General features: G+C 34.4%; 1 protein-coding gene across 2 annotated transcripts in view; it reads left to right on the forward strand.

Moving 5' to 3' along the window:
• LOC126814435 (adenomatous polyposis coli protein) overlaps positions 1 to 13,805 on the forward strand; it is a 93,229-nt gene that overhangs the window by 32,524 nt on the left and 46,900 nt on the right. The window contains exon 1 of one of the 2 annotated variants that reach the window (XM_050539538.2): positions 12,005 to 12,600. The exons of the other annotated variant lie outside the window; for it this stretch is intronic. Within the exon in view, the coding sequence (XP_050395495.1) occupies positions 12,483 to 12,600 (118 nt within the window). The 5' untranslated portion in view covers positions 12,005 to 12,482. Of the gene's footprint in view, positions 1 to 12,004; positions 12,601 to 13,805 lie in introns of those variants that run through there. 2 annotated transcript variants of the gene reach the window in all.

Genomic DNA, 13,805 nt, shown 5'->3' on the forward strand with positions numbered 1-13,805 from the left:
AGGTGTTTTCATTAACACAGAAGGTCAAAGTTCAAGAAATTCATTGTGGTACATGTAAGTATTGTGCATGACAAGTTATTATTTGTTGAATAGCAATCACTTCCATATGAATTTATTTTCTTACATAAATTATACTTAAATATTAGAAAAAATATGAATTTAAATTTTGATATCGATTAGGGCTGAGTCAAACATCGTATTGCAATATGTTGCAATAATTCTACTTGCTGTAATGTAATTGTAATATATAATAATTGTCTTAATATTTTGTATTTTATACTGCCACTGGCAATTTGCATTTTGTTTTAGTTAAGAAATAACCAAAAAGGCATGAATGGTAACAACTGGGCTTCAGTTTTTTTTATTGCTACAAATGAAGTGAATAAGTTATTGGCATGATCATTCTTAAAGGTATATTAAACAAACAATAAATCAAATGATGACTAGGTAATCTGCAGATGCATTGGTTGTAAAAATTAAGATTTTGAAAATGGAAGAATGAAGTATTTTCTGAAATAAAATAAGAAATCTCTAAGATATATTTTGTGCTCCTAGCAAAGGAAACACCCACAATCTTAATGAATAAATAGCACAGTGCACTGTTGGTGTGAAATGTCATTTATCATTTCAAAATGACGATATGAAAACATGAGAGGAGAATGCAAACAATGTCCAAATTTAAATTACAATTTTCACAATTATTTCCAGGATCTCATGTTTTCTGAGAGAGGTTGGGCCGAATGAAAATAATAAGCCCGAAGACCAAATTACAAGTACAAATTGCAGGTAGAGATAAGGGAGGTGGTGGGCTTAGCTTAACTGTTAAATCCTGCACTCAGAAAATAATTGACTGTCACTAGATAAGAAAAGATCGGTTGCCAGGCAACGAAACATATGCCCACAGCAGCTAAATCAACAAGTGTTGTCGCATATTTTTACTTTTTTCGGTAATGAAACATTTATAATACACTAAAATCTGAATAAGAGTAACAACTCATTAAGTAATTATCAGAAAACCATTAGAATTTGTTTGGTTTTTATAAAGTTCTGCTCCATGTTAACGCTTAGTATACAAAACTTTTAATATCATGGATTTAGCTGTTCAAGAAATAAAAATTTACTTGTTCGTATCAAGATCTTAAACTCTGTGTATCAATCTGAAGTCAATCGGATGATAACTTTAGCCTCTAGAGCAGTGGTTCTCAACCTTTTTTTGCCAACGGCACATCCTGGAAAAATGAAAATGTGATTTCCACTACTGGAAAATCCTGGAAAAACAAGATTACTTCTTGAAACTCCTGGAAAATTAACATTTGTGGTTTTGCTATATATTTTAAAATATAAAACGAACGTAGTCATCGAATGTTTCTTCAAACGTTGACGAGTTCGTCGCCATAAATGGACTTTTCCTCGCTGTAAATGGACTCTTCTTCGGTATTTCATTCCTAAAAGGGCATAGTAAATCGATAGTAAAATGTTAACCAATTAGAATATATCTAGGTCAATCCGCTTATCAATCAACTCTTCCGATATTATGATAGCATAAAAGCTTACCGACCCGTAACTGCTTCAGATCCACACCAGCAGCCTAATATTCCTCCAAAATTATGTATCTTCGTTTATACCTCAGAAAATGAAAGCATAGTTCGTTTGACTTCTTTTTAAAATGATATTTTGAAATTACATCGGAGTAGAATCGACCCCTGTATGTAATACAGGTATGGTCTCTATGTTATTGTCATTTGCTCATGTGATTCATTTTTTCCCGCCAAAAAGAACCGTTCTCATTAGCGATGTAGAAAGCAATAAGAACTCAGGTGCAAGTGCCATTTTAGGCGTGAAGCAGTTTGTTAAATAGAGAAAAATTTAACTGGTGTGTATTAGCATGGATTGGAGAAATGAAAGTGGGATATTTTAGTTATTTATATATCTCGCTAGTTTATTTCACAAACTACAAAAAATCAGCTGATAAACGACTTCTTGCGACCTCATTCTGGCTTCTTTTAATCTTCAACTAAAAATTTCCAACGGGCAAAATTATAGCATCCCCGATGTTCATGTACAAGGGAGTAGAATTTTGTGCAGACTTTAGCATTCCCACTTACATGTACTCTTCTTTAATTATTCCATTTATCAAGTTTTATTTTACATGCAGGCTTATATTAAAGCTTATACATTGTCCAACTATGGATTAGTGGAAATCAAAACTGGGCTATTGTCTGGCAGTAGACTACTAGCCCTGGGCTGGTGGATTCAAATTTGTTTTAACGGCCCTGAACAGGGACTCCTGAAATCTGGTAAATTACTCCTGGAAAACTCCTGGAATTTTAAGTGCACACCCTGATTATACCCAGAATCTAAGTATCCACACTGTATATTTGAATTATCTGGGAAACAGCCTTTCACACTCAAATATAGGCTAACTTAACAAGAATTAATGCTTCACTCAAACATCGTGTAATTTGGCCTAGACATCCAAATCGATTTTAACAAATTTTGTCTCTGTAATAAACATCTGCAATTTCTTAATAGAAATTAAGCAGGCAACATGGACTCAAATTTGAAATCCCCAGATATCAAATGAAACTGTTTAGTTAAAACTATTACGTATCGTTATCGTATCAAACATCTTCTCTAGATTTGACATATATGTGCTCTATAATCTATACCGTCTTGGATGAGTACGGCTGGGGGGTTGGATGGCCCAATGGTTAGCATGTGCGAGCTGTATCATAAGTCCTGTCATTGAGTCAACTGGCGTGGTTTTGAATCTCTGGTTGTACGTAACAAGGAGTAGGGTCGCCTGCCCAACCTCGTGGGTTTTCTCTGGGTCCTCCGGTTTACTCCCACTTCAAAGACCCCTACGCGCAAGCGAATTATTGAAAAAAATAAAATCATATGTTCGTACCGAAATGACCCAGTTTGTGTCGAGTGGACGTTAATTTTCGATTTTGTGACATTGAAACAAACCTTGACCAATAGAAATTAGTATAATTTCAAAAACATTCAAATTTATAAATTTCAACGCTATAGATGTGGGTTAGCAGTGATGTGACAGCCGAATTCTAATATATAAATCTGTGGCAGCAAACGCCTTTAATCTTTGTAGTCAATTCTGTAATAAATGTATCTATTTTGAAACCCATTTATCATGTTTTTATACGCCCACATTTTCATGTGGACATATATATTATCATCGCCCCAATCCGTGTGTTCGTTCACATTTTGTTTGTGGACACTCTACAGGTCACAATTTTTATACACCCACATTTTTATGTGGACATACATGTATATTGTCGTTGCCCCTGTCCGTCCGTCCGTCCATCTGTCCACAATTGTTTGTGGACACTCTACAGGTCACAATTTTTATCCGATTTCAACGAAACTTGAAATATAGGATTATCTCCCTAAGATCTTTGTTCGTTTCGATATTGGCATGTATCGGACCGTAACTTCATGGATTATGGCCCCCGATTGTACACATAATCACATTTTTAGCTTGTGGACCCTATAGAGGTCACAATCTTTATCCGATTTGGTTGAAACTTGAAATGTAAGTTTATAACCCAAACATCTTGGTTCCTGTCGATATTTGCGCATATCAGACCGTAACTTCCTGAATTATGGCCCCTGATTGTACGAAAATCACGTTTTTAGCTTGTGGACTCTATAGTGGTCATAATTTTTATCCAATTTAAAAAAAAACATTCAAATATATCACCGTTACACCATAATTTTGGTTGAGTTCAAATTTCGTGAAAATCGGACCAATATTGCCAGACAAAATGGCCGTCCCTCATACACAATTAGTGTAAACATCTGGTATATCAAAGTTGTGGACCCTCTAGAGGTCACAATTTTGATCTGTTTTTGATCAAACTTGAAATGCATGTTTATAACCCAAGGATCTTGGTTCCTTTCGATATTCAAGCTATCGGATAGTAACTTCCTGAATTATGGCCCCGGATTGTATGAAAAATCATGTTTTTAACTTGTGGTCCCTCTAGAGGTCACAATTATTATCCGATTTAAGAAAAACGTTTGAATATATCACTGTTACACCGTAATGTTTATTGAGTTTGAATTTTGTGAAAATTGGGTCAAAACTGCCGGACAAAATGGCCACCCCTCGTACGCAAATAGTGTATAGCATCTGGTATATCAAGCTTGTGGGACCTCTTGAGGTCACAATTTTGATCCGATTTTTGATGAGAGTTGAAATACATGTTTATAACCCAAAGATCTTGGTTCCTTTCGATATCTTGCACTGCCAAAAGACTCCTACGCGCATGTGAATTATTGAAATAAAAAAATAAACCATATGTTAGTCCCGAAATGACCTAGTTTCCTGAATTACGGCCCTTGAATGTACAAAAAAATCATCTTTTTAGCTTGCCGTCCATGTAGAGGTCACAATTTTTATCCGATTTAAAAACATGTGAATATATCACCATTACACTCTAAGATCTTGGTTCCTTTTGATAATCGCGTATATCTGAACGTAACTTCCTGGATTATGGCTTCTGATTGTTCGAAAAATCACATTTTTAGCTTGCGGATTTTTTTTTCCGATTTAAAAAAACCATTTAAATATTTCACCATTCCACCATAATGAAGGTTCAATTCGAATTTCGGGAAAATGAAACCACTCGACAAAATGGCCGCTCTTTGTACGCAAATTGTGTAAAAGTATGCAATACGAAGGTTGTGGACCCTCCAGAGGTCACAATTTTGATCCGATTCTGATGAAACTTAAAACATATCTTTATATCCCAAAGATCTCAGTCCCTTTTGATATTTGCGCATTTCAGGCCATAACTTTCTGGATTATTGCCCCTGATTGTACAAAAAATCTTGTTTGTTTTAAGCTTGTTCTCCCTCCATCTCTTGCAAAATGTGGGCGTATCCTGCCTGGCAGCCGCTGGTTATCCTATTTTAACGAAACTTGAAATATAGGTGTATCTGCCAAAGATCTTGGTTCCTTTCGAAGTTGGTATGTATCGGACCGTAACTTCATGGATTGTACAAAAAATCACATTTTTAGATTGTGGATACTCTAAAGGTCACAATTTTTATCCGATTTTGATGAAACTTGAAATGTATGTTCATAACCCAAAGATTTTGGTTCCTTTCGATATTCGTGCATATCAGACCGTAACTTCATGGAATATGGCCCCTGATTGTATGAAAATTTAGGTTTTTAGCCTTCGGTCCTTCTAGAGGTATCAATATTATCTGATTTAAAAAACCTTTTAAATATATCACCGTTACATTATAATGATGATTGAGTTCGAATTTTGTGAAAATCAGCCCGAAACTGCCGGACAAAATGCAAATAGTGTAAAAGTAGGTACCGTGATAACTTACCTGGAATGTTTTCTGTTGGTAAAGTACATGTGCAAAAACTAAAACACCCGTTTGTTATCATTTATTTGTACATTTAGTGTCCTCCTTTCTACCATCTGCAAGTATTTGAGATAAGATATTTGTCATTTAAGTTCACTGTCCATTTGGTATAGGAGCTTTTACAGGTTTCCCTTTTGACGTCATTTTCGGTCATGCGCAGACCCTGGCCTTATTCGTACACTGAAACCCATAGGCCAGTGTGTGTTTTTTTGTGAAAATACCGTCGTACAGTAAGCTTCTTTTACATATATACGTGTAAGGTTTACCGACCGATGCCAGAAAGCGATATTTACAAAAACTTTGATATAGGAAAGATACGGCCATTTTTATAAATTTTCCTCTTGATGGGATATGAATAACAGAAAGAATAAAACGACGATCAAGTAAATCTGAAATTTTAAACCAATCAGTTTATCTTGCCGCAACCAAGAAGAAGAACGATACTTGTGTCCATTTTATCAATTTCTAATTCAGTATTTGGTTCAGAGAACAACTTTTGAATGAAAATGTGTAACTGGACTTGGTGCATTCTATACAGCGTGATTATTATTTGTTCTCTTTTTTTAGATGTGCTACGGTCGTGCTTAAATTTTAATATCGTCTTGAATAATTCTTTCGTGGAACCGCAGGTCACCATCTCTAACCCAATCTATTATTTACTCTTATGCTCTATTTCATGGCATTTTACAACCAAACAGATGTTATCTATTAATTGTTTGCAGTAAAATTAAAACAAAACATATAAATCGGCTTCATACAGCAATGCATCTTGTAATGCTTTTGCGTACTGCGGTCAACTGGACCGTGTGCGAGCTTGACATATATCGTCTGCTATAACACAGTATGTCGTCAATAAAACGAAACAAAAATAATTTAGACACGATTTGAAATTGGTAATTTATGATGAATGCTACACGCAACTTACAACAAGAGTGGCATTCAAGAATACTTTTTATACGCCCACATTGAAATGTGGTCGTATATTGTCGTCGCTAAAGTTAATATCTGATTGACTTTAAATTTATACACAGTGTTTAAGGTCTTGAGACGAAGAAGCCTATTGATTTTCAGCAATTTCCGATAATTACTGCCAGAGTTATGGCCCTTGATCACTTTGAAAAATCTTGTGGACGCTCTAGAGGCCAAAGTTAATATCCAATTGACCTTAAATTTATACACAGTGTTTGAGGTCATGAGATGAAGAAGCCTATTGATTTTCAACGATTTCTGATAATTACTGCCAGAGTTATGGCCCTTGATCACTTCAAAAAATCTTGTGGACGCTGTAAAGGCCAAAGTTAATATCCGATTGACTTTAAATTTATACACAAAGTTTAAGGTCATGAGACGAAGAAACCTATTGATTTTCAACGATTTCCGATAATTACTGCCAGAGTTATGGCCCTTGATCACTTCAAAAAATCTTGTGGATGCTCTAGAGGCTAAAGTTAACATCCGATTGACATTAAATTTATACACAGTGTTTAAGGTCATAAGATGATGAAGCCTATTGGTTTTCAGCGATTTCTGATAATTACTGCCAGAGTTATGGCCCTTGATCACTTCAAAAAATCTTTCTTCTTGTGGATGCTCTAGAAGCGAAAGTTAATATTCGATTGACTTTAAATTTATACACAGTGTTTAAGGTCATGAGACGAAGAAGCCTATTGATTTTCAGTGATTTCCAATATTTTCTGCCAGAGTTATGGCCCTTGATCACTTCAAAAAATCTTGTGGACGCTGTAAAGGCCTAAGTTAATATCCGATTGACTTTAAATTTATACACAAAGTTTAAGGTCATGAGACGAAGAAACCTATTGATTTTCAACGATTTCCGATAATTACTGCCAGAGTTATGGCCCTTGATCACTTCAAAAAATCTTGTGGATGCTCTAGAGGCTAAAGTTAACATCCGATTGACATTAAATTTATACACAGTGTTTAAGGTCATAAGATGATGAAGCCTATTGGTTTTCAGCAATTTCTGATAATTACTGCCAGAGTTATGGCCCTTGATCACTTCAAAAAATCTTTCTTCTTGTGGATGCTCTAGAAGCGAAAGTTAATATTCGATTGACTTCAAATTTATACACAGTGTTTAAGGTCATGAGACGAAGAAGCCTATTGATTTTCAGTGATTTCCAATATTTTCTGCCAGAGTTATGGCCCTTGATCACTTTGAAAAATCTTGTGGACTCTCTAGAGGCCAAAGTTAATATCCAATTGACTTTCATTTTATACACAGTGTTTAAGGTCATAAGACCAAGAAGCCTATTGATTTTTAAGCGTTTTCCGATAATTACTGCCAGAGTTATGGCCCTTGATCACTTCAAAAAATCTTGTTGATGCTCTAGAGGCTAAAGTTAATATCCGATTGAGTTTAAATTTATACACAGTGTTTGAGGTCATGAGACGAAGATTCCTATTGATTTTCAACGATTTCCGATAATTACTGCCAAAGTTATGGCCCTTGATCACATTGCAAAATCTTGTGATGCTCTAAAGGCTAAAGTTATAATCCGATTGACTTCAGATTGATACACAGAGTTTAAGATCTTGAGACGAACAAGTATATTGATTTTCAATGAATTTTTATGACTTGAACAGTTCAATCCATGATATTAAAAGCCTTGTATACAAAACGTTAGCATGGGGCAGAACTTTATAAAAACCAAACAACATACATATTTCTACATGAATGTGTCTATGATGCATAAAACATATGTTAATTGGCTCTCGAAGATTAAAAGACATGAAATCTCTTGTATTAACCCATCAACCTGAAGGTCTTGTCATCTTCTAGGATTTCAAAGTTGTGGCTTAAGCAAGTTCACCTTAATTCTAAAAGTTATTTTTGGCAAAGTTGAGATGAGAAATGAAAACCATATTTGCTCCTCAACAGATAGGCAACAGTTCTGCTCCAACTCTCACTTTTTTATGCTGTATTTCCTTACTACCTAATCTAACCATCTGCTACTCGAAAACTAATGATGTCATAGTTCTAGTACTTGATCGCAGACAATCTTATCCAATGGTTATCAATGTTCATTTATCTTTAATCACTGGATAGTTATTTTTTATTTAATTCCAGTGACTAAAGTTAGGAATGAAGGTTTGAATTTTTAAGAAAGAATCATCTTAAATGCAATTGGGTTGTGTTAGTCTTTGATACCAGAAACAGGAAATGAACTGAGTAATAATATATGTTTCAGCAACACATGTGCCAGGTGTAGAAGATAATAAATCTTTCATACATTTGGTTTAAACAGTATTTATTGTCACCCGCCTTTCGAGGGGAGAGGGGGTGAACTATTAAAATGGGTTCGTCCATCAGCCTGTCTGTTCGTCCGTCACACTTTTTGGGAAACAATAACTCTCCTTCTAATTGAGCTAGAATGTTCAAACTTGGTGTGGGTGTTGATTAGGTCAATGCCTTGATGGAGATAAGCAATTTGATTGGTTGATGCTTTTGGACACAATAACTTTAGTTCTAATTAAGTGAGAGTGATGAAACTTAGTGTATAGTTTCATTACATCAATACCTTGACTAAGTTCAATAATGGGCATTTTCTGCTCAGGGTAAGCAGAGTGATAAGCAATTTGATTGGTCAAGACTTTGGAACACAATAACTCTCCTTATAATTGAGATGTAAAGTTTAAACTTGGTGTAGGTATTTATTAGGTCAATGCCGTGATGGAGTTCGATAGTGAGCATTTTCTGCTCAGAGTAAGCAGAGCAATAAACAATTTGATTGGTCAATACTTTGGAACACAATAACTCTCCTTCTAATTGAGCTAGAAAGTTTAAACTTGGTGTAGTTGTTGATTAGGTCAATGCCTTGATGGAATTCGAAGATGAGCATATTCTGCTTATGGTAAGCAGAGATAAGCAATTTGATTTGTTGATGCTTTGGGACACAATAACTTTGGTTTTCATTAAGTGAGAATGATGAAACTCCGAGTTTGACTAAGTTTGATGATGACAATTTTCTGCTTAGACTAAGGAGAGATAAACAATTTGATTGGTCAAGACTTTGGAACATAACAACTCTGCTTTTAATTAAGGTAGAATGTTTAAACTTGATATAGATGTTCATTAGGTGAGTTCAATGATTAACATTTCGTGCTAAAGCTAAGCAGAGCTAAGAAATTTCATTGGTTGATGCTTCGGGACAAGATATCTTTGATTCTATCTGATAGAGAGTGATGAAACTTAATGTATAGTTGACAATCAGTTTGATTGCTTGATACTTTTGAAAACAATAAATGTGCGATTAATTAATATGTGTCATCTATTTATTTTGGGATTTCGGCGGGGGACATCATCCTCACTGTTGGCTTGTTTAACATGTAATTACACACAATACGTAATAAATTATATGGATTCGGAAACGAGCTGTAAAGCTTATATTAATCAGTCTCCTACTTTTGTAGTGCTTCAGGAATAGATAGAGGGAAGTGGGGGTACATTAAGGTTCATGTCATTGAGTTCCTTCCAGTCAAAACCTGGAAATTCTAACTGGGTTTGCACAAAAACAAAACATTTCCAATTTTAACTAAGAGTAGCATTTAATATGTTAAAACTGGAACTACTATACATAAATTGGTCAATTATATCTCTTTTACATGCAATGCAAGTAATTCTTCAAAAACACAACAACTAAAGCATGATATTTAATAAAACATATTTAATGTGATGAAATATGACTAATTTTGTTATAATGTCATTATTATTTACTAGTAATGGATGGCTTTAGGGTGGTGTTTGAAATACTATATGCTATTCTTCCTGTATTAGGGTTAATTGACATTCAAAACCCAGACAAAATTACAAGCCATGTTATTTTATTTTTTTTTGTAATTTTTTATATATTTTTTTTGATGAAGATCAAACAGATTCTTTAGCTCATATTTATTTAATTATTTGCTCAAAGCTTATTACAAGTTATCATTAATTATAATATTTTGATCTTTAAATAGATTGCAGCTAATACTGTCGCTACAAATACTCCTTTATGTATAATCTATATAATATTGATGTGTTCAACATCCATGTGGAAAAGAATATCCTGACCAGGAAACATAAAATGACAACCTGGAAGAGCAGTTGTCAATCATCATAATGACAGACAGAATTCAGAGTTTTCTGTGGTTACCAAACAAATTAACTTATAATAGCATTTATTGAAATGTAAAGGCATATTATCACACCCCGGTCCATCAGAATGTTCATTGTGATTTTCTGGCATGGTTTCCCCTTGGCTGTAGTGCAGAACGGTGAGCCTGGCAAGGGACAACGTATAGTTGTTCAACTGTTACGAAAAGCAGGTCCTGTGTACACACTGGCATGCACGTAAAAGAACCCTTAACAGTTGGAATTTGAAGTAACAGTAGTCAGTAGCGCCACTGTCTGGGCAAAATTTCACTCCTAGCACATTGTATGGAGTATGCCCATCTTCAGTAGTGCAGTCGGTGCAGGAAAGTAGGACATTAAACCCTCATTTCATATCATTTCCATTAGTCAGTCGTCTACAATTGTTTGTTATCATTCAACTGAGATGAAGAATTTCGAAGCCGATTGATTTTCAACAATTTCTAATATCTCAATCTGCTAAAGTTATCTGCTTACCGGTAAATGATTTGGGGTTTTTTATTATGAATGTAATAAATGTTAGTACTGAACTAGAAGCCAATCAAATTTTAATTATTACTGTTCAATGTTCAGTATAAATGCTCCAATTACCCACAAAAAAAAAAGTATACAACCTATGTGGACTGCTTGGATGACTTACCTGCTGTGTGCGTATGTTTCGTTGTCTGGCAACCTATGTAACCTATGTTACAATGATTTTATACTAGAAATAGAATAACATTACAAATCACATGACTAACACATTTAAAATATAACTGTTAAAGTCTATTTTAAAAGCTAATATTATTGTCCTGATTTTATTGATATATGATTGGATAATGTTTAAAGAGAAATAAACTAATATCCATAAGCAGCTGTCTTTATTCAAATAGATGATTGAAAACTATGACATTTAAACTAACTAAAAGAACCGATTGTATTATAATATCTGTTATTGATCTTTTGTAAAGGCCAACATTAAGAAATTACACTCTTTAAAAGGCTAGATACTTGTAGAATAATCACAAGTCGGCTAAACCTACTACTGTCTGTTTCTGACAAATTCAATCAATGAGTGAGTCGCTGAAATACGTAGTAAGGTTAGCCCACACAAAATGACCTAATGCTTGTTTGTAGTAGTCTATTTTATGCTGGGCTACATGGTACTGGCTGTCAGTGATGTTAGCTATCAGCATGTGAAGCTAGATAGAATAATACTTTCTTTACCAACTAACTTCACTATTGGAACAATGTCAAGTTCTTTAGTTCATCTCTTCATTGATTCATTTTCTGTGATATTTTAAAACTGGCATAAATGTTATATCCATGTATTTGTGATTTAGAGTTGACTTGTGTTATACCAGGTTTTAATATGTCATAAGTAGTGTTTGCGTTCTGTATGATTCAGACACCATTGGATAATTTAAAGGATGAGATAACCTAATGTGTCCTATTAGCAATAACAATGGCAGTCTGATGTTTATATAGCAAGTGTTATCTCCCTAGTGAACCCAAACAGTTTTTTTGACAAAATACATGAATTCGGTAATACTCCAAGACATTATTTACCACCATTATCAGTTGTGCATGTAATGAGCTTTGGAAGCCATGGAAGCAGGGTTTGGTGTTTCAATAGAACGGAAATAGCAGACAGCTTGAATGAATTGATATGTAAATTTTAGAGGGAATGTCTTTAGTATTTGTTTCATCTGCATGCTTCTATTGATGTAGCAGTCTGCGATTGTTTGTATCTTTAAATGGGAAATACAAAAGTCAGATTTTTAATGTGAGTGAAACAAGTATGAAATGTATCAACACTGTGGCCATGTTTATGGAAAGACTACATATACATGTATAGAGAAAATGATGAGACACTAGATAAGATGTGGATATGATTATAGTATTATGTACACTGTGCAATATGTTACATATATACCAGTAAATTATGTCATATTTTGATTGTTCGGATCATTCGGATACCTTAGAGGATATAGAAGAAGAAGATGAAGAAGAAGAGGAGGAGTTGGAGGTTGGGACATCGGAAGAAGATGAAATAATAATTGGTAAATTGAAAGTCATATTTTTAAGGTTAAATAATGTGAATATATATCGATGGACCGGTATAATGTATTGTGTTCTTACGTATTGAGAATATTCTTTAGATGTTGATGATATTAGGATCATTGCTTGGCTGTGAATACGATTGATTAATCGAAATAGAGGTACAATGATAAATATATTTGGTATTGATCCAAGTTCCTATGTGATTTCAATAAATGAATGAAATATCATTGTCTAGGATGGTAAGGGTAGGGTGACTTGTCTGACCTGAAAAGAAGTATGTATTATTGTTATGAGTAATTTCCCAGGAGTATTCCATTTACTATTGCCATGGGCCATTTGAGTAGTAATTATGATGTAATGGTCAGGTCAACATGGAGGACAACATCAAAGAGGAGAACATAGCCTCTAATTTCTTTTATTGATGGTCTTGAAACTGATTATTGTTGCCTTTGATCTTTGCCTCAAACATAAAGATGTCATTTACACTGACTGACAGCCGGCTTTTAAAGTGTTATTGTTTGTTTTCAGGGATTTTGTTATTTTATTTCTATTAACTGCAGATAAAAGCTATATTTATTGCTGCTTTCTAATTCACAGAATTCGGGTGAAATTGTCTGGGTTCAGCTGATGTCAGACTAGAAAATCAATAGAAATGTATACTTTGTACTAGGGAATTACTTTTACAAGAAAAACATATTTTGAAGACACTAGAGTGACTAAATCTCGAAACCATCCATATTGCAGTCAAGGTTTACACTGATTAGTCCACAATCAGGGATGTAGCCACACCGGGCGCTGGCGCCCAGCACTATTTTTTGCCACCCAGCACAAAGAAAAAAAATCAAAGAAAGCCGCCCCTTCGTCCTTCTCAGTACACAAACTCAGCGCTCGAAATTTACCATGGTAAAAGCCGACGCAAACCATGTCTGCCACGGCATAATTTATTTTTGTGTGCTGTTGTAGACCCTATATCATCCCAAATAAGTTTAAAGAAAGAAGTATTGGTATTTTGTTTATTTATATTTAGAAGTTGTGTAGGGTCTATTCATTTTACAATTCTACGGTCTTTAAATTTGTATATTTGCCGTAAATAGGTCACCCAGACCAATTTACTACACTCCAATGTTAAAGGTTTGGATGTCGTAATTCGTGAGACACAAGTCAAATAAAACAATGTGTTTTAATTATCAATATCTACCTGTTG

This window comes from Patella vulgata, chromosome 3 (assembly GCF_932274485.2).
Source record: "Patella vulgata chromosome 3, xgPatVulg1.2, whole genome shotgun sequence".
NCBI classification, from domain to species: Eukaryota; Metazoa; Mollusca; class Gastropoda; family Patellidae; genus Patella; species Patella vulgata.